This window comes from Rattus rattus, chromosome 1, assembly GCF_011064425.1.
Source record: "Rattus rattus isolate New Zealand chromosome 1, Rrattus_CSIRO_v1, whole genome shotgun sequence".
Taxonomy (NCBI): Eukaryota; Metazoa; Chordata; class Mammalia; order Rodentia; family Muridae; genus Rattus; species Rattus rattus.
In genome coordinates this window covers 37,342,531-37,370,344 of record NC_046154.1, presented here as the reverse complement: position 1 = coordinate 37,370,344, position 27,814 = coordinate 37,342,531, and the positions used below count along the sequence as shown (strand labels likewise).

General features: G+C 42.7%; 1 protein-coding gene across 4 annotated transcripts in view; it reads left to right on the top strand.

Moving 5' to 3' along the window:
- The window catches only part of Foxj3 (forkhead box J3), an 83,532-nt gene extending 60,162 nt beyond the window's left edge, over positions 1–23,370 (top strand). For 3 of the 4 annotated variants that reach the window (XM_032899131.1, XM_032899132.1, XM_032899134.1), the window contains 8 exons: positions 2,926–3,027; positions 9,609–9,737; positions 12,923–13,097; positions 13,610–14,023; positions 15,274–15,375; positions 16,852–17,043; positions 18,608–18,718; positions 20,541–23,370. In XM_032899131.1, the coding sequence (XP_032755022.1) occupies positions 2,926–3,027; positions 9,609–9,737; positions 12,923–13,097; positions 13,610–14,023; positions 15,274–15,375; positions 16,852–17,043; positions 18,608–18,718; positions 20,541–20,656 (1,341 nt within the window). In that variant the 3' untranslated portion in view covers positions 20,657–23,370. The remainder of the gene's footprint in view (positions 1–2,925; positions 3,028–9,608; positions 9,738–12,922; positions 13,098–13,609; positions 14,024–15,273; positions 15,376–16,851; positions 17,044–18,607; positions 18,719–20,540) is intronic. The other variant, XM_032899133.1, reaches the window with a different exon arrangement.
- The last annotated feature ends 4,444 nt before the right edge of the window (positions 23,371–27,814 follow it).

Here is a 27,814-nt window from a genome sequence, read left to right as displayed (position 1 = left end):
TGCTATGCAAGCATAAAGTTGATTTTGTCTGTTAACCATTCTATCCTTTGATCTTGTTAGTTGTAAATACCATGTTTACATGACCTGGAATACACTCTGAATAATGACATCATCGACAAATTCTGACAGTTTTCCTTTTTTCCAACCAACTCCTTCTCTTTCTTCAACTGTGTTGGAAGTTACTGCATTTGTAAGCCACACGGAGTCTTGTTCTTTTGTTCGTTTTCCCTTTGAGTTTGTCCTTGGTTCACTGAGCTCATATTTTCAGATTTGTCTTTTACTAAATTTTCAAATGTTAGTCATTATTTCTTTTCTTTTCTTTTTTTTTTTTTTTTTTTTGTTCCCTTTTCTATTCTTAACCATACCAACTAGTTGTGTTTTTAACTTTATTGTTACAGTGGTATTTTCACATGAACATATGTTTTGAATTGCTAATACATGACCAGTGTATGTTTGTTCTTCTACTTGTGACTGAAAAAGCAACTTAAGGAAGGACTCATTTTTGTTACAGCTTATGAGCTTAGACATTACACTTGTCTTTCTTCTGCCTTATTTCACTTAACTTGATGTTCTTCACTTCCTGCAAGTAAGAGTTCATTCTTCATTATTGAAAGATACTCCATTTTGTATATGTATAAATAATACATGTATATATGCATAGTTAAATGCATGCTGTATCCAGTTATTGATAGTCATCTCTCAGCTATTGGAATAGCTCTGATAAATATGGGTAACTATAGTGTTGACTTTGTTGTTGGAGTCCAAGGAGTAAGAGCTGAGTGGCGTGGTTCTGAATTTACTTTTTAAGGTGGTTTTATTTTATGTGCATGAGTATTTTGCCTACATGTATGTCTGCATCACATGAATGCTTTGTACCTCTAGAAGTCAGAAGAGGGCACTGGGACCTAGACTTACAGACAGCAGTTGTACACTGCCATGTGGGTACCGGAAACCAAACCCAGGTCCCATGGAAGGACAAGTGCTCATCATGTCTGAGTCAGCTCCACAGCTCCTAAGTCCAGTCTTGAGGAAAGCAGTTCGTTTATGTTAGTGCTGCTTCTTACTGTGGCTCTGTTGTGTGGGATGAGGTCAGGTGCTGTGATACCCGTGCCTTTGCATTTTCCTCAGAGTTGCTCTGTCCATCTAGAGTTGAATTGGTTTCAATATGAAGTTGAGATTTGTTTGGTTGGCTCCCCGACCCCCTGGTTCTGTGACAAATGCTGTTTTGTATTTTAATGAGTATTGCATTGAATGTATAGCTTACTTTAGGTAGTGTGAGCATGTTAACAGTGTTCTCACTTGTGTAGGCAGCAGGTCTTCTGCCTCCAGTATTTCCTCCAGTTTCTTTCTAAAGTACTTTGTAATTTTTACTGTGAAAGTTTTTTACTTTGGTTTGTTTGCTTAACAGATTGTGGAGTGTGAGCTCTTAAGAATTGGGTTGCTTTCATTGTTGGAATATGGAAAAGCTACTGGCTCTTAATATATTTTATATTCTATTTTATAAAGAGCACTCATCAGTTCTAATAATTTAGTGACGTTCCTGACTGGACCTTTGAGACCCACACAGCTTTCTGCAGCTCTGCTTTCTCTAGTTGTTGTTTGTTGTTCAAGTTATTACTAATTGTTTTCCTTTCTTTTTCATTCTTATATAAACCCCACCCCACTGACTAGTTTTCTTTCACAAATAATATTTATCTAGGTCTTATTCATTTTCATGTTTTTAATCTCTCCACTAAGCTTTTTCTTATTTTATTCAGATGTTCTTTATTTCATGAGTGTATTAATAATTCATTGCAACACTGAATCTTAGATGGGTATCTGTGGATTTTTTTCCCCTTAGGGTTTCCTGTTGCCTTGTGGGTAGGCTGAATCCAAGGCCTTGTGCCTTCTGCAATCCCATAGTTGCTGTTATTAAATGATGCCAGTAGCCCCAAGTGTGAGCTTTTAAAAGTCTATGCTCAATTGCGGCATGTGAGGGTGGGATTTCTTCCAGACAATTGACACCATGGTCACAAGTTATTCATTTGCCTTTCTTACCTTTCTAACACTGAGGGTAAATTTTTTGAGAGACACACTCTTTTTTTTTCTTTTCTTTTCTTTTTTTCGGAGCTGGGGACCGAACCCAGGGCCTTGCGCCTCCTAGGCAAGTGCTCTACCACTGAGCCAAATCCCCAACACACTCTTTAAATGCAGACAACATTTGTGCATTGTTTTAGAAACTCATGTTTATAACAATGCATAGGACATACTATTTAAGATATTGTTTGTCATTTTTCTATGTAAGCAGTAATAAGGATGTAACAGAGGCCTAAACGAGATGCCTATTTCTCAGGTGGAGACAGGAGTAGTTGAAGTCAGAGGGATATACAGTCATTTAGATGTCCAGACTCTTTCTAATCTTTTTTCCCAGGGCTTCTCAATAATTGCCTAAGTCAGCTGTCAGATTAGACAAGACTGTTTCTGTCATACAGTGTGACGGAGACGTTGTAGGCAAGCCAGCTTCTTCAAAGAAATGCTGCAGAAGTTGCATGTATTACTCAATACTCCATTGACCACGGCATAGTCACATGACCACAGCTAGCTGCAGATAAGTCTGGGAACGGTGGTTCTTAGCATGCAGCTATGGGCAGATAACTGTTGCTGAAAAGGAGAAGTGGGGGAAGTTGTTAGGTGCCAGCCCCACCTACCACCCTATCATGAGACTCACTGAGGTGTAATAAGGGAGTACCAGACTTGGTAGGATTAGGCCAGTAGCATGCCAGAATATAGTAAGAATGCAGAAGGGATTTTAAATAGCTGCTTAGTTTCATAATTTGAAAAAAGGCACAACACTGGATATTGGAGAATTTGATAAAATCCCTTCAAACTGTGTCAATTTGTTGGATATACAAGCTAATAATTGTTTATTTTGTTCTTGTATTTTAGGCCTCAACTCCATATAGCATAGATTCAGATTCTTTGGGAATGGAGTGTATTATTTCGGGAAGTGCCTCTCCAACTCTGGCAATCAACACTGTGACTAACAAAGTAATTCCACTTTTAAACATTTTTCAATGTCCTGAGTAATGACAATTGTTATGTATGGTGAAGTTTAAAGATGATATAAATTTGCTCAATCTATATGTGATGACAACTTGAGACTTGAATCTAGAATGTTTTGAAGTGTATGCACAAATGCCAGTTTTGGTAGGGCCTGTCTTATCATTACAGCTGCAGAGGAAGTTAGGCAGAAGAATCACAATTTCAGGCTTCATGGGCAACAGAATGAGGTCAAGGCCAGCTTGGACAACTTAATGATGCCTTGTCTTCAAAAAATGTATGGACTGGCAAGCTCACTCTGTAGATAGAAGTGCTTGCTGCTAAGCCTGAGAACCTAGAGCTCAGTTCTTAAGGTGAGCCCCACATAGTGAATGGAGGAAACAGATCCTTCAAGTTGTCTTCTGACCTCCATGTTCTCACCTGATTGCCCCTCCACAGAATAAACAAATAAATGTAATAAAAATATTTTTAAAGGATCTAGATTTATATAGCTCAATATTTCCCTAGCATGTATAAGTAAGCCTTGGGTCCAATCCCTAGTAGTGTCTCCCCTGCCACATCACCACCACCACCACCATCATCACCATCCATAAACAATTAGAAAATGTTTGTTGGGAAGAATTGGAGCATGTGTACTGAGAAGTTATGTGCTAATTTAAATTTTGACTTGGCCAGTTCCCATGGATAGAATTTCTGAGCTAGTATTTTTATTTATCAATTCATTTTGAAATTTGATTGGCTTTTCAAATATGTACTTGAAGAAAAGAGTTGTTAAATTTTATGGGATGTTTCTTAGTTCCTTTGCTGATTTTATAAAGAGTTGTTAAATTTTATGGGATGTTTCTTAGTTCCTTTGCTAATTTTATAAGTACTCTGACAAATACCTTGAGGAGGGAGGAAGGGCTCATCCTAGTTCACAGTTGAAGAGTACAGTCCATCATGGCAGAAAAATCAGGGTTGTAGCGTGATGAGTGTCAGTGCTTAGTTTGATTTCTTCATTTTATACAGTCTAGGATCTCCACTCAAGGAATGGTCCTCCCTGTGGATTACTTAATCGAATCACGATAGTCACTCATGGGTATGTTCAGGTCTCCTTTCATGGGTGATTCTAGATCCTGTCAGGTTGACAACAGTAGTCATCACAGAAGTCAGCAGAATGCAACAAAACAAACACTTTCCACAACCCATTTTAATGGTGCTCAACCTGTTTTGTGATACTCAAGTCTAGAAAAAATCATATTTGGTAGTCTGCTGTATTTTTGGAGATGCTGGTGGTTAGATACACAGTTTAGTGCAAATGCGTCTTCTCCCCAAGACAGCCAGTTCTTCTGTGTCGGAAGTCTAATGTGCTTTGGGAGCTTCATGAGGCGGCCTTTCCTATGGTGCACCGGATCTTGAAACTGCATCTGTGTTGTTTGTGCTCACAGTCTGTACTCTTGTTTCACCTTGGCCCTGTAGCCTCTGCCTTTTTCCAGCCTGTCTACTTTGTGCCTTTTCTGTTTCCATTTTTCTCATGTACATATGTAAATATAAATGCATACATTATTGCACCTATGGGGTCTATTTGTAGGAACGTAAAGATTGTCAAGAATTTGTGATGGGAGCAGATTTCAGTCTTGAAAGGACACTGGCAGTAGAAGTACAATAGTTTTTCTTCCTACGTGGCAATCTGTAGAATGATCACTGTCCTTAGGTGTGTTTCCTAGTGGTGATGGAGTTTGATGAAGTCCTAACAGTTCTGTTATTCTATTTTGAATAGGCCCTAGACATCTAAGTAGCATCTCTAATGATGGACATCTAAACTGAAAATTTTCTGATGAAGTGTTTATAGTCTGAAACCAGAACTCTGTAATACAGCTTTTGCAGCAGTCTGAGATGCTGAGGGCCTAGACCTGGACAGTTGAAGTTATTATGTAACCCAAGAAGAAATAATGGTAGGATCTTCTGATCAAATTGTATGATGATGTTCAAGGGGCTGCAGTTTTTAGGTCTTGTTTTCAGAGAACTAATACCAGACAAACCATTCGCCTTTTCCCCTCTACCGAACCTGTACAAACACACTAGCACCTCTACATGAGGGACATGGGGCCACAGAACAGGAACCTGAGACAGCCTTGTCCAAGAACTACAGAAGAAACCAGTGGAGGGGACTTTGAAATGAATGAATACTTAGGAGAAAAGATCCTGAGGCATACCAGAAGTCGAAGTTTATATAAGCAAATCCACTTTTAAGCATTTGTGAAAACCTAATTCTGTGAGCTTGGTTTCAGATACAAAGAAAATAGACTCACTACTGGCTGGAATCTAGCAGTCTTTCCAAACAGGGGACAGAGATTGCACTCCACAGTCTTCAGTGAGAGCTGTGGTGAATGACGTAGGCTGCCAAGTTACAGCATCTGTCCTGTGAGTCAGGACAGACCATTCTAGACTAGTCTCAACTGTTTGTGCAGTGGTGGGTGAATATTTTTGTTAAAAGACAGCTAAATTCTATTTAGAGATCATCGGAGCCATAATTTTCACAAATTACTGATGAAAGTTCCATGTCTTACGAACAAACCATCACTGTTCGGGTTATTTTAAAAAATAATACAACAATATACCAGTGTAATAAGGAAACAGTGAATCTCAGAAATAAGAAGGGGAGGAACAAAGGAGAATTGGGAGGAAAGCAAACACAGTTTTTAATGCAGTTACACCAGGAATAGCATGAACGTAGATACAAGCAATACCTCACTTACAGGTAAGAGCTTCAGACTGGTGGGAGAAGACCCAGCTCTGCAGTACTTAGAAAAGCTCTGTCCTCAGCTCCAAAAAAAAGAAAAAAGAAAAAAAAAAAAAAGAAAAAGTCCTAGGCGAAGTTATATTTTATAAGGGAGTTTTTGTATTGATTATGAAGTGACAGTTTTTTGTATACATCTAAAACATACCCTCAAATGGACAGAATTGAAAAAAAAAAAGTGAACAAATCTTATTTGTAATGCTAGAGTTTAACTTGCGGATAAACTCAGAACTAGAATATCAAGATCCTGATAACAAATAAAAAAATTCCACTAGAGTTGTGGAAAATTTGAACTCAAATTAGGAAATCTAAATTATGTACACGGTTTATCCACCAATTGCATAATATATTTTTGAGTACCCATTGAGTAGTTACCAAAATCAGTATTTGGAAGGCATGTTATAACATACAAATTGTATTTCCCCTAGAATGGAATTAGGATTAGAAGTCATAGCAAAAAATATAGAAAGTTCTTCAGAATTTGTAAGTTAAATAGTATGCTTCTAACTTACCCCCACGGATCAAAGATATGTGATATTTATTAGAAAATCAGTGAAATACAAGTAACTTCAAAGCCTGTGAAGCATAAAGTAATAGCCCCAGTTAAATATTGATGGTTTGGGTATCTGGAAACAACCAAAACAAATGCAGTGAAGGACTGTGGTTTGAAAAGGGAGGGTGTGTGAAGTAGAAAGTATTTTATATTTATATTTATAACAATAATCAAATAAGAATCCGGTGAACATGTCCATAGAGGGTGAAAGTCCTAATGCATGAGGTAAGAAAGTCCCAGGCGGCTGAGTGCGTTGATGCATACCTGCAGCGCTGGTGCTGCTCTCAGCACAGAGAGGGAGGACTGGGGGGAGAGAGGTAGGAAGAGCCCATAATTGGAGAAAGGCGATATTCAGACCAGAAGTAACTGGCAGAAAATAAAGCCATAACTAAGTAAATACACAGTTTTTATGCAGAAAATGATTGTAAAGAAGTTAGCTTTTCTTGTGAATGCTGATGATCAGTCAAAATCTGATGTGTTTTTGAGAAGGAAGGTGGGGAGGGAGGGAGAGCTGTAGATAAATGACAAATTGAGAATTGTTGGATAAAGGGCCTATGGGATGGCACAGTTGGTAAGGTAAATGCCCTGTAGAGTAGTTACTGAGTACCTGACTAGACAAGGGAGAAAGGGTTTACACTCACTACTGTGGAGTGTCATGGCAGCAAGGGCTAGCTGGTCATATTGCATCAGTATTGGAGAGCAGAAAGTGAACAGGAAGTGGTATAGCACCGTAGAATCTCAAGTTTCACATCCCCTTGCAACCTCCCCTAATGGTAGCACCAATTGAAGACCAAGTGTTAAACATGTAAGTCTGTGGGGGACATTTCATATTCCAACCACAGAAGCTCACAAAGACAAGTGCCTGAGTGAGTTCTGGACTCTTGTAAAAAAAACACTGGATATGATGAGGTGCATTTGTGACCCTCCTACTGAAGAGGTGGAGAGAGGAGGGTGTCCGGCTCAGTGGCCAGCCAGTCTACTTGCCTAGTTGGTAAAGTCTAGGTCACTGAGAGAGTCACTGTCAGACAGAGGTGGATAACGTTGCTGAACTTGGCACCTGAGGCAGTCTGCCCTGCATACACACACACTTAAATGAGGAGTTTTCTCTCAAAAAAAAAAATTTTTTTTTTTTTTTTTTTTTTTTTGTGGAGCTGAGGACCGAACCCAGGGCCTTGTGCTTGCTAGGCAAGTGCTCTACCACTGAGCTAAATCCCCAACCCCTCTCCCAAATACTAAACAAGAGAAAGCTTTTATTATAAATGAAACTGGTACTAACGTAAGACTAGACAGACTCTGAATAAATCCAACAATGCTTTTAATAAGTGTAAAAAGAAAAATCACCTTCAGTGCAGAAAAGTCAGTTTTAGATAGATCTGAGATCGAAATTATAAAAGATGATAATGTTCTCAGATAAAGTATTTTTTAATAGGGGAAGGCAATAATATTTAGAGCAGATAATGCCATAGGATACAATGCTTTGTGAAAGAGAAACCATAAATGATTTTAGCATAGAAAAGGCTGGCAGTAGTTGTAGATCTCCATGTGGTGAGATCGGAGATGAGGGTCACTGTTGACATGATGGTTAGGAGAAGCAGCAGCAGGGTTTGGGGAAACCAGAGGTAAGTAGTGTCATTAGTTCCCAAAATGTAGTCAGCTGTGAATGTCTCAGTAACTCAGTCACTTGTGAGTCTGTTGAGTTGAGAACTGGTTTCAGAATAACAGAGTTAATGTTTTTAAATTTGTATTTTCACTGGTGTGCCAAATTGATGGGTAACGTTAGCTAGACATCAGTAATTGACGCCTGACATCCTTTATAGTCTTCACAGCCATAGTTACAAGCTAGATAAAACTTAAAACTAGATTTACTTTGGTAAAGCAGGAAAAAATTTACTAAATTGTTACCACAGAGCAAACTTCTCCTTAGTGTTGGTGGACAGAACACAAAACAGTGTTTCAAAGAAGCATGTGTTTGTTGAGTTAGAAGCTGCTGTGTTCATGGGTACTGCTTTCAGTGCCCGGAACAACTGACAGGTCAGTTAGTGCTGACAAATGCTTTTATAATGAAATCCAAGCTTCAGACCAAAAAACTAGAATTCTTGGAGACTCCACTACAGTGAGTCTGCTAGCTTCCCACTACTAAGACGCCTCTAGTGAGATTGCGGTGATGTTAGCAGGTGTTAGGGTTTGTTTGTTTTCAGTGTATAGTGAAATATGTTAATACAAGATCACTTAAATCATTTTCCAAATGGTGTTATAACATGTGTAAATAAATGGTCAGTTGGAAGTACAAGGTAGAACAGTAGATTTTAACTGAGTATAAAGATATTTGCCATGGTTTTTTTTTTTAATTTTTTTTATTAATTATTTACTTATATAAGTACACTGTAGCTGTCAGACACTCATTACAGATCCCATTACAGATGGTTGTGAGCCACCATGCGGTTGCTGGGAATTGAACTCAGGTCCTCTGGAAGATCAGTCAGTGCTCTTAACCCCTGAGCCATCTCTCCAGCCCTTGCCATGGTTTTTAATTACATATTGCAACTTCAGTTTTTATAATCTTGATACTTGGCATGTTTTGATGTGTCAGAGACTATGCACAGTTACATGAGAAGTTCATCAATGCTTAAGCAACACGGTGTCAGACTGCCTCTGAAGCAGCGAATGAGAGCTTGCTGTTTGGTATCAAGCAGACCTCGAGAATTTACAAAAATGTAGACCATCGCTCTTTCATTTTACTTGTTTACTGTATAATGCTACTGTGTAATTGGATTAATGGTTATTTCAAATGAATTAATCAGTTAAATTATGTGATAATTTTCAATATACCAGATAATGCCAATTAAAAAAATTATATTGTATATTCCTGGTTTTATGATTATGTGCTTTTAGTGTCAGAGACACTGGTGCACACTTACATGCATGCATTGACACACCACATATAAAACTACATAAGATGGATTTTTTTAACCTTCTGATATTAAATGTTTACTAACTACACCCACTGAATTTAGTTTATGTTCTAGATAACCATGTATTTTAGATTGGGAGCAGTAAGAAAATTGTTTCATGGCGAGCAAGGACTTAACGTTCAAACATAGCTTTGGTGCAGAAACTGAAGGAAAAAGCACTTTGCTCTGTCTTGCTGTAGGCTCAGCTGTGGTTTGCAGTGCTACTGTACAATCCTCTGAAGTCTAGGAACTGTGCATTGAGGTGCTGCTTTACTTCTCATTCCAGGTAACATTGTACAACACTGATCAGGATGGTAGTGACAGCCCTCGGAGCAGCCTTAACAACAGTCTCTCAGACCAGAGTTTGGCGTCTGTTAATTTGAACAGTGTGGGAAGTGTACATAGTTATACACCGGTAAGTCCCGATGAAGTTAATTTCTTTGTGGAATATTCATTTAGTACAAAATTTAACCAAATATACTTGAAATGCCAATTTAAAAAATGTAGAAATGGGTTATTGAAGTGGCCCTGTGGATTCCATCCCCACGATCCACATGATGCAGGGAAAGAACTGTCGCAAGTTCTCTTCTGGCCTCCACACGCATGCCATGGTACACGCATGCCCAGACATATAAATAGAGTAAGTGAAAGATGAACTGTGATTTCTTCCTGGTCAGTTAATGAGCCCATAAAGCAGATATCTTTTTATTCAGTCTGGAAAACAAAGTCTTGCCACGAAGGGGCTCACGTGTGAATATTCTTACTCTTGTACTTGTCTCTTACCTCCTAGGAGAAGATGACTGAGGGATGACTGATGCTCTTTTCAGAGGATCTAGTTAAGAGTACCGAGCCAAGAGTTGCACAACAAACTGTTCATTAGTGTAATAGTGATCTCTCGATATTCTAGGGACAAGAAAATAGAAAAAATGTGTAGGACCAAGTCTCTCTTCTTCACCTGTGGACATGAAAATCAGAGAATTCTTGCTCTAGTTAGGTTTTTGTTGCTGCATGCAATGCCATGACCAAAACCAACTTGGAGAGGACATGCTTTACTCTCATAAAGTGTACAGTCCAGTAGAGGAAGTCAAGGCAGAGGCTCAACACAGTAGAAGTTGATGCAGAGTCTACTGAGGAATATTGCTTACCAACTGACTTACTCTTTTGGGAGGTTTTTTTTTTTTTTTTTTAAGATTTATTTATTTTATTTATATGAGTACACTGTCGCTGTCTTCAGACACACCAGAAGAGGGCATCAGATCTCATTACAGATGGTTGTGAGCCACTGTGTGGTTGCTGGGAATTGAACTCAGGACCTCTGGAAGAGCAGTCAGAGCTCTTAACCGCTGAGCCATCTCTCCAGCCCTGACTTACTCTTGATGGCTTGCTCAGCCTGCTTTCTTATATACCACCCAGGACCACTAGCCAGGGTAATGCTGCCTACAGTAGGGTAAGCCCTCCCATTGTGATCATTAATTCAAAAACAAAAGTCCCACAGACTTAACCCACAGGCCAGTGTAATGGAGGCATCTTCTCAGTTGAGGTCCCTCTTCTCAGATGACTCTAGCTTGTATCAAGTTGATGTTTTTGCCCAGCACAACGTTCAAGTTTCTGGTTTGTAATAGTGTAGTACTGTGCATGGCCTCCACAGTTTACTTATTTCTGTGACTTAGGTGCCTAGTATAATGAACATGCGATGTGCATTATACACTGAATTATACTCTGTAGTTTAGACCAGAGTAAAGGAGAAAAACTGTATCTGATTTAGTACCAAAAATTGTTTCCCAAAATATTTGTTTGGTTGAATCCACAGACGTGGAACCCACAGATGTGGGAAGCCTATTGTACATAGGTGATTAAAGATTATTATATAAAAAGAATAAAGTGAAGTAAGCAAACATTTAATGATTTTAAGTTGCCTAAGTGTAAAATGTCTTGATACCAAAGAATAGGACTTAGTATCATAAGGTAAGAGTAGACACTGAGCATTTATTTGGTCTGAGGATACAGCTCAGTTCCCCAATCTCACATGGCAATATCAAGCTAGGATGCCTGTGTGGCTGTGACATGAGTAAGGGTTTGCTGTAATGGGGGTTTATATGGCAGCTGGGCAGTCTTGTTACATCCAGTAAAGCCAAGAAGGACCATGCCTTACTGAACCAGGGAAATGGATGAGAAGCTGCCTTTTGGTTGCCTCGCAAAATAGGAGGGCAGGAGAAAACCTCTACTCATCACGTTTGGGAGTTAACACAAGTCTGCCACCAACGTCTGCCATTGCGCTTTTCCTTCACCATTGGTGTGGTGGTGGGTAACTTAGCAGCATGCGACTGGTGGAACCATACCTCTTCATAAAGATTGTTTTAAAATTTACTTTTAATCTTACATCTATGGGTATTTTGTACGCATACGCGTCAGTGGATGTGCATGTGGTAGCCTTCAGGTCCCCTAAAAATGGTATTTGAAAAAACATAAGCAAAAAAATTAATATTTTTCTTACTATTGCAAATATCTTATGAGCATCATTTTGAATAACTAATTTTCAGTGAGTATACAAACCTTAACTTACAGAAAACTAACCAAATGGTAGTTTATCATTTTTTGATAAAATCTTTCAAAAATACAGTTGATGTAGGACTGTAGGTATAACTCAGTGGCAGAGCATTTCCCTGACCTATGCAGGGCCTTGGGTTTCATCCCTAGCCCTATAAAAAATAAAAATAAAAGATACATGGTCAGATTCTTGCTCACGACTGCCTGTGCCAACTAGGTGATCTTTGAGCTTCCCAGCACTCTCTGTCTTGCCTTAGGCCTGCTGGGATTTCAGATGCATGCCCCTGCATCCGCCCCTGTTTTGGTTCTAGGGATCCAAACTTCAGTCCCCATGATTGCATGTGTGTCACAGAATGCAGACAACTAACTTCACAAGCATAGCACAGATACGCCCTTCAAACTTAACCTACATGCGTGCAGTCTTCTTGTTTTTTGAAGTTCTGGTTGTATTTCTGTAACCTTCATAACTCAAGGTTCCTGTCTGTCCCTTTTTGTTCAGGATCTCCTTTGCTTTGCACATCTGGGAGTCATTGTGCTGGGTTTCTTCTATGGGCAGGAGTTGGTATTAGGGTGGCTCTCAGGGTCTTATACATGCTGAGCAGGCCTTCCACCAAGGACCTGCAGCCCCTGTCTTCTGTATTGTTTATCTCTTCCATTCTTGTTCCCTCAGTCAACATCTTTCCTCCTGAAATGAATAGTGCTGCATTGGGCAATGTCCTATCTGCTGATGGTATTTGAACTTGTGTAAAGATGATTCAAATAAATGGAAGCGGTGTGGGTCGCTCTCTGGTACAGTGCAGTCTACAGAAATCATGCTGAGAGATGGAGAGGATTCCAGGCTTATCTCACTTGACTCACTGTTTCTCTTATGCATATGGAGGCTGGATTGGATCGCTGTGCTTCCTCAAGCTTCAAGCCAGTGGTTTCCCCCTCTGACACTTAAAGGAGGGTGTGCCTGCTAGAGAATGGAAAACCCACAGGCTGATGTGATTGACTTGGATTCCAGAGCTGGCGCTAATACTGAGCCATTATATTCATTGTTTTCTTTATTAGGTCACTAACCATCCAGAACCAGTCTCTCAATCACTAACGCCTCAGCAGCAGCCGCAGTACAACCTTCCAGAACGAGATAAACAACTGCTTTTCACAGAATACAATTTTGAAGATCTTAGTGCCTCGTTTCGGAGTCTGTATAAGTCAGTTTTTGAGCAATCACTTAGTCAACAAGGTGAGCGTCTTTTTAAATGTCCTTTTTTCATAACATGAGTGTTTTAAGTTCATAGACCATCTCTTAGACCTGCTAATTCTAGAAAGTTATGATGAGTTTGGGGGAGAGTATGTTATGCCACTTTTGGCTTACTGAGCTATTTATATTTATGTTATGGCAAAGGAAAACACTAATTTCAACCTACGTGCAGAGTTGACTTGATTATGAGGGCATTCTGGAGCATTGTGCTGAAGAATTCTCACACCACGTCTGTGGCACATGGGATGTTTGATTGGTAGAGGTAACATAAGAATACATGGGCCTTGTTTTTGTTCCGACTAGCATTCCCAGTGAGATAGCCACTCGAGTTTAAGCACCAAGTTTGTGGTTTGTTTATGGCACCTTTAAAAAAATTTACATGTGTGCATCTGAATGTTGATTCCATACATATGCCTTGCTCTGTAAATAATACTGGGACAAGTATCATGAGATGGAAGGACATCTGACCACAAATGATCTTACTCTGTTTTCAGGTTTAATGAGCATCCCTTCGGAATCTTCCCAACAGTCCCATACTTCATGTTCCTATCAGCACTCTCCTAGCAGTACAGTGACCTCTCACCCTCACAGCAACCAAAGCAGCCTGCCCAACAATCATAGTGGCCTCAATGCCACAGGTAGTAATTCGGTTGCACAGGTCTCGCTGTCCCACCCCCAGATGCACACACAGCCCTCTCCACATACACCCCATAGACCGCATGGTTTACCACAGCACCCACAGCGTCCCCAGCACCCAGCATCACACCCACAGCAACACAGCCAGCTACAGCCGCCTCACTCCCAGCACCCCCCTCCACATCAGCACATACAACACCATCCAAACCATCAGCACCAGACGTTAGCGCATCAGCCACCACCACCCCCTCAACAGGTATCCTGTAATTCTGGTAAGTTTCTCGTGCTTTTCTTGGAATAGCTGTGACTTAGATCTGCCCTTTATTATCTGGACGTCCTGTAGTATTTACTACTGAAACCCTTTTACTTGTCTAATCTTTTCTTACTATATTTCATTCACTTCTTGGGTGACCTGAAGATTTCCTTGATTAAAATGCATTGGAAACATAGTCAGACTCAGTTAAGTTCTCGTGTTGACCTGGCACTGCTTCTAGTGATATGAAGGAATGAAGTGCACGATCTGTTTTCAGACTTGCAGACTCACTGTGTGAGTGTAAAAGATACAGCGCAAGTTCTGTGTATACCACAAAGGACGGCATTCGAATCCCCAGTGTGCTCTGGCTTTGAGTAAATGACTTGTGTTTGGGTTTCGGTTGGTTCTGTTTTGGGTGGTCTCTCAGCAGGTGGTCTGAGCTGGCCTCAAACCTATGGTTTAACTTTTTTACTAAAACAAAAAAAAATTTTTTTGAATGAGTATTTTAAAAATCAGAAAAATACTTTTAATTTTTTTGTTTGGCTTCAATGGTTGGTTTCGTTTTCCTAGTAATAATTATAATGGATTCTATAATAGGATCAAAATTTTTCTGCCATAATGGAATATTTTCTAAACATTTTGCCGTTATTTTTAGATACGTGCCTTAAGAAAGTTGTAAAATAGAATTAAAGCTTTTGGGGACAAAGCAGATGGTTATAAGAAGCTTATCATACGTAGATAAGCATGCCTTATCTATATCAATATAATCTTCAGAAACTTAAGCCCGTTCTTTGCACGTTCTGAGGGAATGGTTAATGAACAGACAGATTGGGCGGTTTGAGGAAACTGAAGTCTGGTGCCCGGGCAAAGAAAGTCCAGCTGGAATTGAAACAGTCGGTGGTGCACCTTTGCTAGGCTTCTTTGCCGGTGGCACCATAGAGAAAAGGCATCCCTAGGAGTCAGAAGTAATTAAGTGGCTCTGATAATGACTCATTCCTGTGAATTAGACATCCCATGTGTGTGAGGTAGGATGAAACTTTTTTTTTACCATTGTGTATTAGATAGTCCAGATGCATTGTTATTATTCCAAATCAAGTAAAACGTAGCACATTTTATAGATAGATATAGCATAACTCCAAAGAGCTGAAGCAGTTTGCATAAGATCACACTGCCAGTGGGCGGTAGAACTTGGGATTCGTGACCTGCCTTTTGACACCCATAACCCTAACCTGTCCTAGAGTTAATAGTATTGTCAACATTGCTTTTTAGGTGTTTCAAGCGACTGGTATGCAACACTAGATATGCTGAAGGAAAGCTGTCGAATTGCCAGCAGTGTTAACTGGTCGGACGTAGACCTTTCACAGTTCCAAGGTAAGGATTGGTTTCTTTACATAGAACCAATTAATCGTGAATGTTTTTCCTGGAACATTTTTTCTTTATAGTGTAATACAGTATCTCCTGCCAGGTGTGTTGGTGTGTGCCTGCTTTCCTAGCCCTTGGTAAACTTGAGGTGGAAGGGTTGCCAAGAGTGAGCCAGCTGTTGACTAGATTGTAAATACTCCAGCCAGAAATACATAACAAGGTTTTGCCCCTTCACACGCCCCCCCCCCCAAAAAAAAGAGAAGAGGGTAAGAAGCATCATTTTATTTAAAGACATGGCTTTTGCAGTGGTAGTGAGGTTTTTTAAATATTTAAAGATGTATTTGTGCATATGATTACACTGTAGTTGTCTTCAGACACACCAGAAGAGGGCATCAGATCCCAGTACAGATGGTTGTGAGCCACCATGTGGTTGCTGGGAATTGAACTCAGGACCTCTGGAAGAGCAGTCAGTGCTCTTAACCACTGAGCCATCTCTTTACCCCAATGGTAGTGTTCTTAAAGGACACAAAATTTTCTACTAAATTGGGCAATTGATAGAGGAAAACAGTACATAGATGAATTCTCAGGAATATTGGCCATGTTTAAAGAATCAGGTTTTGCGTAGTCTGTCTCCCTGCCCTGCCCCTTGTGTGTTTGCATGGACAGTTGCATTTTGGGGCCCTAGCACAGTTACAAATGTTATTCCCAGTTGCTGTCCACCTTTTATTTATTTATTTTCTGTTTATTACTGTTTGTGTCTGGTATGAAGATTGCTGGCATGTGTGCATGCTGAGGTACATATGTACAGCTTAAAGGAATCACTTAAGTCCTTTTACTATGGACTCTTAAGGTTTGAATTCAGATTTGCACAAGCAGTTTTGCCAGCTGAAGCCGTCTCTGCTTGGTTTATGTTTTGTGTGCTATGTGTGGGTGTCTTACACATGGACAGGCCAGGGGTGACATCTCTTCATCTGTAGTTTCTCCACCTTATTTTTAGACAGTCTCTCACTGAACCAGAAGCCTACAGTTTTGACTTAGAATGGCTGGCGTCTGGTAGTCCTCCTTGTGTGTGGTGTCCATCATGGTTTTATGTTTTTTCCATCTCCTGATTGTGTTCTCTCTCCTGCCCTGACCCTCACCCTGAGTTACAGGCGCCACAGTTCTTGGCGTTTAGGCAGGTCATGGGGCTCTAAGCTCAGACCCTTATACAGCTCTGCCCCCTCTTTTGAGACAAGTAGTAGCCTAGGCTCGTTGGCCAGTGAGTCCTCAGGATCTGTCTTCACTTCCCTCAAACACCAAAATTCCATGTATGCCACTGACTATGGCTTCCTTTTGTAACACATGGGTTTGGAGGTTGAATTCAGGTCTGAGTACACCATGTATTCTGACGTGAGTGATTGGAGACTGTGGATTGAGAAGACTTGTATTGGCCTTTGTCTTGCAGTATTAGTCATGCTCACTGTGTTTCACATGCTTTCCTTTTAGGTCTGATGGAGAGTATGAGGCAGGCGGATCTCAAGAACTGGTCCTTAGATCAGGTTCAGTTCGCTGATCTCTGTTCCTCTCTGAATCAGTTCTTCACACAGACTGGCCTTATCCACTCACAGAGTAATGCTCAGCAGAATGTCTGTCATGGTGCCATGCACCCAGCAAAACCTTCCCAACACATCGGGGCAGGTATGGGCTTAATAGGCTTCCATGAGCTCACTGTCCTAGGTAATAGTGTGATGTGTCTCTCAGGGTGACATTTATTTACATTGTGCTGTTTTTAAGAAATGAGTGGGGGTTGGGGATTTAGCTCAGTGGTAGAGCGCTTGCCTAGCAAGTGCAAGGCCCTGGATTCGGTCCCCAGCTCCGAAAAAAAGAAAAGAAAAGGAAAAAAAAAAGAAATGAGTGATGACGAATAATTTATGGAAAGGGAGTCTTGAAAGTTTGGAGGCAAAGGGCTATTTTGTTGCGATTTGGGTGAATTATTTACTATTATCCTTTGTGATCCTTAACTTTTTATTGTTATTAAACAAGTCTCTAAAAGATACTTGGTTTTTTTAAAAACATAGTTATAAAATTATTTCACTTTAAATTTGTTGATTTATAGTGAAAATCAAAGTGTTACATCTTTTAAGGATGTTAAAATGAAAAGTTTAAGGACCATTTGAAGACTGCACACAATGAATGGCAAGTTGTCCTTATGCAGGCTCTGAGATGAGGGCATGGGAAAATGAGAAATTGTGGTGTATTCCCCCCCTCCACATTCCTCACCCCTCCCATCACTTCTCCTGTGAAAATAAAAGCGTGATAAAGTTTGAGCAACTTATCTTGGAGTTAATGACCTGGGCTTAGAGTCTGATCCTGCTTCTGTCAAGTTTCTCCTCTGTTATTTCCCCTATATGTGAGCTGCGGGGCTTGGGCTAGGTCATCGCTGATGCCATCCTAAGCCTGGGCACAGGTCTGGCTTTCCCACGGTTAGTGAAGACTTGGGATCAGCCAAGTCCAATGCGCCTTACCTTGTTAATAGTCAGGATCAGTTTTCTTCCCTTCCTAGGAAACATAGTAGTTACTTTTCAGTTTCATTGCATTCAGGTGCAATTTATTTTGATACACTAGCATTCCTAGGAACACGGTCTTCTTGAAAACTGATGTTCACTCACAAGGACGGTCAAGGGGTCATTCAGGGCAGTAGAGAAATGGGCAGCAGCACAAGAGTCTTTGAGCCAGGACATCTGGATTCTAAATCCAAAAGCTAAGGCAGTGCCAAAGCTGTGCCCTTCGGCAAGCCAGCTTAACTTTTTTGAGCTTCCTTTGATTTCTGTAAAAAGAAGAGGTGATTTCTGGTCAGGCTTTCTGTGTGGGTAGTGGGAGAGTCAAGCGAAGTCAGGGATGTGGAAATCATTTTGAGCTGTAATGAAGTGACAACTGTAGATGTCCTTGCACATGAGTTTATGCCAGTGCACTCAGTACCTAGCATGCACCCTATACCAGAAGCCAGTTACATTTCAGAAGGAATAGTTTTCTGTCTTCCCCTACTTGGCTTCATGTAGGTAGCTGTTCCATTAAGATTCTAGTGCTTGGGGTTGGGGATTTAGCTCAGTGGTAGAGCGCTTGCCTAGGAAGCGCAAGGCCCTGGGTTCGGTCCCCAGCTCTGAAAAAAAGAACCCCCCCCCCAAAAAAAAAGATTCTAGTGCTCGTTTTGTTTTGATGATAGTGGTAACATGTTTTCTCTTCGTGTTTTTAACTTGGTTAGGAAATTTGTACATAGATTCCAGGCAAAGTGGAATCCCTCCCTCAGTGATGCCACCCCCTGGTTATCCTCATATTCCACAGGCGCTCAACACTCCAGGAACTACGATGGCAGGTAATGTCTCTGTTCTGTTTGGGACCTAGAGCTTTAAAGCTGTAAAGCTTGGGTGTCCTGCTGTAAATGAGGCACTTTGGGAGGCTGTGAACTGGGCTGCAGAGTACCTTTGAGCATTTGTTTACTTTGATGGACTTAATGCAGCTTTTGGGGTATCTGTGGATTAGCTTCTGAGAATTCTGTTCTGTTGGTTTCCAAGAACTAATGTACTCTTTCCAGGCTAAAGGTATGGTAAGTGGCGAGTAGGCAGGGAACTGCGTGCAGGTAGAACTGGAAGGAGGGGTCTTAAGGGTCACCTCGGTTAATGAGCGCTTAGACCGTGACTCCCCTGCCCTTCTCTTTACCTGTCTGAGAAAAAGACAGTAAATAGCATTTATTTGCCAGTGAGGATGTGAGACCTGGAGAGACCTGTGTGCCAGGCAGTGGGGAAGGGATGTGTCTGCTTCACACTCCCCTCCTCGCCCACTAGTGATTTCCATGTACCAAGATACAGAGGCTAGAGCTCAAGCCTCATTGCCTGTCTCCTGCCTGTCTGACACAGTGAGGGATTGAGCTTTTTGTTAAAGACACGACACCATTTCTGATATAGTGTAATACACTGAAAACCATAGCGTATGTTGAAGGATTCTTGAGAACAATAATTAGTGTGTAATTTGGAATTTTGTTTTTACAGTACAAACACCAATGATCCAATAAATATAGCATTTCAAAGGGTATGCTTAAATTCTAATAAAAGGGCTGCTTTTAGTAAGTTCTGTTACGTCCCAGTCCAAGTTCAGTGCTACCCAATGACGACGACAACAATTTCTTCTTCTTCTTTCTTCTTCTTCTTCTTTCTTCTTCTTCTTCTTTCTTCTTCTTTCTTCTTTCTTCTTCTTTCTTCTTCATCATCTTCTTCTTCCTTCTTCTTCTTCTTCTTCTTCTTCTTCTTCTTCTTCTTCTTCTTCTTCTTCTTCTTCTTCTTCTTCTTCTTCTTCTTCTTCTTCTTCTTCTTCTTCTTCTTCTTCTTCTTCTTCTTCTTCTTCTTCTTCTTCTTCTTCTTCTTCTTCTTCTTCTTCTTCTTCTTCTTCTTCTTCTTCTTCTTCTTCTTCTTCTTCTTCTTCATCTTCTCCTCCTCCTTCCTCCTCCTTCTTCCTCCTTCTTCTTTCTTCTTCTTCCTTCTTTTCTTCTTCTTCTGTTAAAAATTTTTTGTTGTATGGGTGTTTTTCCTGAATGTGTTACTGTTGCCAAAGGAGGTCAAAAGTGAGCATAAGATCCTCTGGACCTGGAGTTAGAAGCCACCACATGGGTTCCTGGAAACAGCTCAAACAGCACTCTTAACAACTGAGCTGTTCTCCAGTACTCTGATAGCATTCTTAATTTATGTTATTGAAAACACATTAGAGCAGACTAGTGAAATGGTTGTCAGCATTTTTTCTTGAGCCTTCTTTACTGCAGGCTAATAAAATAAATGAACATTTTTTAGAGTCAGGTGGACTGCGTTTAAATTTTTTGGGTTTTGGGTTTTTGTTAGTTTTGAGTCAGTATGAGTAGTCCAGACTGGCCTTATTCAGTGACCCTCCTGCCTGTCTCCTGAGTGTTTAATTAGGATTTAGATTACATGCATGTATCGTTATAACTGTAGGGTTTTTTTGTTCAACTTCTTTAATCCTATTCTTCTTACTATAAAATAAGGACCAGATGACCCACTTGTTGGAGGATTTTGGGTGGATTCTAGGTAATGTACCCATGTCCTAGCACATAGGAGACAAGCTCCGGGGGCTATTTGGTCTCTTCCTGTCTTCCCTGACTAGGCCACTGCTGACTGCCTCCTCCTTTCCAGGCCATCACGGAGCCATGAACCAGCAGCACATGATGCCTTCCCAAGCCTTCCAGATGCGGCGTTCTCTGCCTCCAGATGACATCCAGGATGACTTTGATTGGGATTCAATAGTGTAGGCTTGTCTCTGCAAGACAGCAGACTCCAGCATCCTTTTTGTTCAGTGAAAGGAAGGATTAGAGTCCGGTTGAGAAAACAAAGCGGTTACCAGTGCTATCTAAATTCCTTTTGAAGACAATCAGAGATTCTAGCTGGGTAACTTACTGCTTTCATCCAACCCAAGCAAGAACTACATGTTTGTCTCCCTGCCAGCACCCTCTGTAGCTTCTGACTGTTGTGATTTGGACAGCTTTTTGCATATTTGTGTCAGTTTGATGTTGACCACAAGTGCCAGACTGATTTTTCAGACAGAGCCTATTTTGCTGCGAGCAGTTTATAGATACATGTGTAAATATGTGTACAAATATTACTGAAAGGCTTCAAGTTTTTTCTAATTGGATTATTGTATCTTGAAAGGAAAGTTATTGTCAGTTTTTATTCCTTGTTAGGCCATTTTCTGCAGGATGCTTTCAAATGATACAGAGAGCTGAAAGGAAATCGGCTTCCCAAAGCCCAGTTTCCTTTATTTAATCTCCAGAGGTAGGAGCAATCATGAATTCCACCGAGTAAGTCAAGAGTCTGGAGTTGGCACTCTCAGCAGTGCAGAGGGTCTGTGGTTCCTGAGCAAGCTTGTAGTGCAGGGTGTGAGAGTGCTGTACCCCGTCAGCGTGACTCCTCAGCCGCATTCTGACAGCTCTGAAGTGTGTGGGCGGATTGAAACTAGGTATTGCTTGGCTCTTCAAACAAATCACGTCTCCATACTCACTTATGTATTTATTATTCAAAAGTGTTATTTTAATATTTATTGCTACTTTCTGTGAATGCACAGCGCTGTTGGATTCACTAGGGAGGAATTTGTCTGAGAGCATGGTTATTTTTCTGGATAAAAGTTTACAAACAAAGACAATCAGAAACATTTGTCCTTCTCTTTACCATCACTCTTTACCAGGTGAGTGTGCTTCCCGCCTTACCTAGCCTTCCTGCTGGTGGGAGTTAATAAATAGCTAAATAAGAATTTTCTGGAATTTGAATCAGTCTATTTAGGTAGCAAGACACAGAAGCTGGAGTATACAGCAGTGTCCTTGCTGTTGTTGGTAACGCTAGCAGGGGCTGCATGCAGCTCCAGAGTCCATCTGCGTCAGTCTCGAGTGCAGTGACTGCGTGACCTGCTGTTGGGTCTGTGTATCCCCGACAAGAAGCACCTCAGAGCTTTATCAGTTGCTTTGTTTTGTGTCATGTCACAGCTTGCATGGGTTGATTGTGTTGATTTTTATAATGAAAGTAAAAGAAAGGAGATTCTCCTCCTCACAGTGAATAGATTGTTAATTGGTTCTTTACAGAGGGGGAAAAAATCTGTTTTAATGAGGAAAATAGATTCTGTCAAATCAAGAAGAAATAACTGGTCACCAGTTGCTTGTTACTGTCTCTGGGCTCAGTAATACTTAATCACGTTAACTAACCTCAGTGAGTCTGTGGATGAGTAATCTCTACTTGAACAAAGGTTGTGTGTGTGTGTGTGTGTGTGTGTGTGTGTGTGTGTGTGTGTGTGTGTGGAGAGAGAGAGAGAGAGAGAGAGAGAGAGAGAGAGAATATGAATATCTGTGTATGTATTAATGGAGTGTTGTCTTGAATGAATCGCTGGGAAGCCATGGGTAGTAGTACTGGGAAAAAGGGAGAGCCTCGAGCTTCTCTTGTTGTTTAGTCCCCCACTTGGCATGAGAAGAAGCTCAGGTATATCCCCTTGGGTTAGTGAAAATCAGAGGATTCTCAAACAGTAGCCAACAGGCCTCTCTCAGAAGGACCAGGCAAGATGAGATGACTCCCTGCAGAGGAACAGCTTGGGAAGATGAGGCCCCAGAAGTTTACTCCGTCTGTTTTCTAGATACCACAGTGGCTGCTCCCTGACTAGGGTCGCTGCTCAGCAGTGTGCACTTTAAGTGATTGCAGCCCATGAAACAGCACTGCTTGATGAGCTTACAAATCACGTGAAGCTGATTTCCCATTTGGCAATTGTTTGCTGATTCGCAGTGATCCGTATGCTTATGAACGTTTAAACTGACCAGGAATGGCACCAAAGGACAGACTCACCACTGTCTGGGCTTCCCTGTTCCCCAGGGGCTCAGCAAGCCTGAGTGGCCCTGCAGGGAGGGCTAGCTGCTGGGTGCAGAGTCCCTCTAGTGGCCATTTCTGTTGTTATTCGACGACACATAGCAAGTTCTTTTGGGCTTAAATTGACTGGAGACTTTGGGGTAAAGACTAATAACCGTACATACACAGGTGGGGTGCTCTGTCCAAGAGAAGAGTCCGACTGGCATTTGTGGCAGTGTTTGAAATGTAAATGTGCTCCTGTGTGTTCCTGTAAATATTTAATACGTGTCTCAGACGTCCTTTGAAGTGGGAGGGGATCGATCTTGGGAATATTTCAAATGGAATAGAGTATTTTGATATGTTCATTGGAAGGGTGACGTGTACATACTTCTGTTGTATATATGTGGTGACATGCATTGGCTTTTGTGCAGAAACAACCTGCTCTCTGTGCTGCTGTTGGACAGTCAGTGTTTTAATGTTTCTACAGTTTTCCTATTGCACGATTTCATATTCTGCCAATGGTGAGTGGCACCCATTCTTTGTAACTGTTTAGTGCTGTAAAGAAATATTCCAAGTGTCATTAGGATTGTCGCTGCCAGAACTGATATGCATGGATGGCACTTAAAATAAATATATTATGACTGTATGTGCAGCCTGTGGTCTGTGTTATTCGCTGCAGTTGAGAAAGCCAGATTGAAGCCAGTGGCCAGGCCACAAAACCCTTGGGAGTTTGACACCCAGGCATTGCTGCCTTAGCACTGAACTTAAGGCTGTTTAATCTCTGGGCCTCACTTTCCTGAGCAGACACTTGGGGCAATCCAGAGGGGAAGCCACAGTTTCTGCCCTTAATGTGTACACACTCGCCTGGGATGAGAAGCAGGCAGCACCTGACCAGGGAGGCCACCCTGGAGGTGTCCTTGGTGAGGAGCAGTGACTTAGGAAAGCACCTTCAGAGAAGGCAGTGCAGGTAAGCCTCCAGAGGGCCTGAGGCCAGCAGTTTTCTCCCTGACACTGCTGCTCCATGCCCTGGCTCAGACTGGATTAGAATGGAGGTTGTGGGTTTTGGTAGGAGCAAATTCAAAAACACTTAGTTGGCAGTGGACGGGCAAGAAACAAGAGCATGCCCCCAGCTTTTACCTAATTGTAGACTTAGGTTGACTGTGTCTGGGGTAGACTCCAGAGTTGTTTTCAACTCCATGGTTTGCCAAAGCCAAGGAGACACTAGTCACTGTGTGTGTGTGTGTGTGTGTGTGTGTGTGTGTGTGTGTGTGTGTGTTTAGAGGACAAGGCTGGGCTAGCTGGAGTGTACCTCTCCTGGTCAGTGGAGGCATAAACACAGACAGTCTGCTGCATGTATGTTTTTCTCAGCTTTACCATGTAGCTCTGAGGTATTGTCTTTACATATGGTCATTACCAGCTGTGTATAGTGTCCTGGACAAACCATAAAAGCTCAGTAAGACTTCATGGAAGAGGCATTCAAAACATCATACTTCCTTTTCTTATAAAAATGACTAATGCAAGCATATTTTATTGAGAGCATTCAGACCAGGTAAAGGAAGCAACTTGTTCCAAGTCTCTCAACTTGGGGAAATCTGAGGGGAGGTTGGAGAGTCATTGATGTAGCAGCAGTTCACACTTCCTGTACACAGATGGGAGGGATGGCTCAGGAGGTAAAGCCACTTTCCTCCAGGATTGATGACCTGAGTTCAGACCCTACCTAGTGCTGGAAGGAGGAAACCAACTCCCACAGTTTTCCTCCCCCCAGTGTACACATTGTTAACTTGATCTACTGTCACCTGATGGTGTCATGGCCCTGTGTGTGGAGGAGGAGACAGCTTGGAGAAGTGAGGGTTGCAGCATACACTGCAGAAGAACAGAGACTTCAAGCATCAGAGGGCCTGCATAAGATGGGACATTGGCGTGAGCAGAGCATCTCACCGTGTGTGCTCTTGGCTGGTGCTGTGCGCACTACCCTTAGGAGCCAGTCTGCAGTCTCTCCTGGAGCCTAGGGATAGGCTACAGCCAAGCAGAATAGGCAGCACGTTGACGCCCTGAGACAGCCCCTCCATTGGTTTCTTTTATAGTAAAGTCAAGAGATTCTGAATGTCCTCTCTCCTTTCCCAAGGTCTGATAAATCGACAAGTCACCGTGGGAAAGCAACTGGCTGCATCAGAACCAGATTGCAGTCCCATTTCAGGGCAGTGTCCCACATGTGGACCCCAGCTGCTTAGTGTTGTCCCAGACACCTGGTATGCATCATCATTCACTCTCAGGAAACAACCCGTGGGCCTGATAGCATTCCCAACCTCTTGGAAAGCACCTAGGCGGGGCGTGGGACAGAGCTGGTAAGAACAGCAGCAGTAGGGCTGATTTCCAGTGCTAATCCACACAGCCTAAGACCTCTGTTCTCAGCTTGTTGTGCTTTCCCAAGTCTTCCTAATTGACTGCCCCTGAAGAGTGGTGAGGGGGGAGGGGCGGGCGGGCTGGGGAGCATGGTTTGTTCTTCTGGAGGACCCTAGTTCCTTTCCCAGTACCTATGTCAGATGTCACCAGCTCCAAAGGATCCAGTATACTCAGGTGCATACACGTAGTTTTAGAATAATTAAAAGTCATTAAAGTCATGTAAAGCAAAGGCTGCATGGAATGCCTGTGGTCACCAGGGGGCACCCCTGCCTGCTGTATGTCTCTCCTTTCTGGAAGGGTTCCTTCAACTCCTGTGCACCTATTTGCACACCCCAGGGCTTAGAGAGGAAGAGGCACTTTCCCTCCCTGTCTGTGTCCCTTTTGCTTGTATGGTAACACTGCTGTCTGGAGATGCGTGACTCCTTGCTGTTCTCAGCCTACACGTCATGTGGCTGAACCCTAAAGTTTACCTTACACACACACACACACACACACACACACACACACACACACACACCCCGGGACAGGAATCTTTTGCCCCACCCCCCCAGGACCAGCTGACATTCCTCCTGCAGGTGTGGCTCAGGCAGACACACCTTGCCCTCTCCAGCCTTGCCTGTGAGCCTGAGTGGGCCCGGATGGTGTCCTGTGTAATGCTCTGTCAAGTGCGTTATGATTATTGCCACCATTTGCCACCTCCCTGCCTGGTACTTGACAGCCATTATCTTTCTCAGCACTCCCAGCCACCTCACGGGGTCAGTGCCATTATCTGCTTTTTACTGCCGGGGATTGCCACTCTGAGGGGTGAAGTGTTAGCCCAAAGGTCGCTACCTTGTGAGTGGGAAGACAGCCCGGATCTGCTTCTTTCTGGTCAGTGCTTCCCATAGATTTCCTCTTTGACAGCAGTCCCAGGAGCCTTTGACCTCCCTCTCCCCAGCCCACCCTACCCTAGATCCTGCCCATGTCCCTAGCTTCCTATCTCAGAATGTCACCTCTTTGCTCTCAGTCCCCCTCCCCGAAAAGGTCAGAAGCAGCTTCCTGTCCCACACAAGTTAATGATGATGTCAAAGGACATTTCTCAGCTTCCCTTCCCATGCCTGAGTGATGCTTAGGGGACAGGGATGGCTCTGGTTCACTAAAACATAGGCCTTTGGCCACTGTGGTTCCGTGTGTGTGTGTGTGTGTGTGTGTGTGTCTCTGTCTGTCTGTCTGTCTGTCTGTGTGTGTCTGTGTGTGTGATGGTTGGGTGCTTGTCACTGTGTAGTCTGAGTAGCTGTGACTGATTTCTTTTTCCATGTGTGTATATGTAGGCACAGATGTGGATGCGTGTTAGTGTGAGTGTACATCCTTGTGGAAGCCCCAGGTTGAGGTGGGTCAGTGAAGCAGGTTCTCAGTCAAAACCAGAGTTCGCTAATAATTGCTAGTTTTGCTAGGCAGTTTGCCTTGGGGATACAATGTCCTATCTTCCCAGGCTGCCTGCCCACCCAGCTTTGATGTGTTCTGGTGATCCAAACACAAGTTCTTGGGGTTGCTCAGCGGGCTGGAAGTAGGACAGGGGTGTGTGTGTGTGTGTGTGTGTGTGTGTGTGTGTGTGTGTGTGTGTGTGTGTGTGTGTGTGGGGGGTGGGGGTGGTTGGACTCTTGGGAGCATCCTCTCAAGTTGCATATCCAGGGGCTGCCGTGGTTAGATCCCGAGAGTCTGTAGGTATTTTTTCTCCTCACATGCCTTGCTTGACCCTCTTGCTTCTCTCCCGGGTAGTGTGGCTTTGGGTTAAATGGCAGGCAAGTGCCCGTGCCTGCCCACACTTTCTCATGCTAGCAGAAGCTGATCGGTTGTCCTTTGGCCAGTGGCTAGAATCTCGGCAGACCGCAAGGGGCCAGTACAGCTGGTGCTTAAGGTGCTGGGGAGAATACAGGCTTTGGAGTCTGTTCTAGGATTCTTTGTGGGCCAGACACTGCCTTCCCTGAGGTGGTTTCCTCTTCATCAGAACCAAACACCTCAGAGTTGAGAAGCTGGCAGGTGCTTGGCAGCTGGGCACTGATCCAGAGGAGCTCCCTCTGCTCTGACCACGTGGCCACAAACAGCTGATTCCCCTACACACATGCACACTCACTCCCCTCCATACCTGCCAGGATGGAGTACCTCCTTCCATCCTGTATGCTCTCCTTACCGCCACCTACCCTTGGTCCTGTGCTGCAGTTTCTGTGCGCACAGTGGCTCTGCCAGGGTCCTAAACTGCTTCTCACTGTCATTAGGCAAATGCCCAAGCTTGTACTGTTGGAGCCCTGCTGTGCTTTAGCCCAGACCAGCTTTCCTCCCTGTGCCCCCAGGTCTGCATCTGTCAGTCAAAGGCCACTTCAGATGCCACGACCACCAGCCTCGGGGACCTGAGCTCCCGGCTTTATTCCCAGCATGTCCCACAAGGAGTCCAGTGAAGTCCATCCATGTCCTGCTCATCTTGGGCTTCTCTGAAGTGTGTGTGTGTGTGTGTGTGTGTGTGTGTGTGTGTGTGTGTCTGTGTCTGTGTGTCTGTGTGTCTGTGTGTCTGTGTGCACGTGCGTGCGTGCGTGCAGGCCACTCATGGGTTGAGCATTCCAGATGAGCCTCTCTTCCCTGCCTTTAGTGAGATGTCTCTAGGAGGAGGAAGAGGAGGCAGCTGCTGTGTGAGAATGGGAGCAGATGGCAAA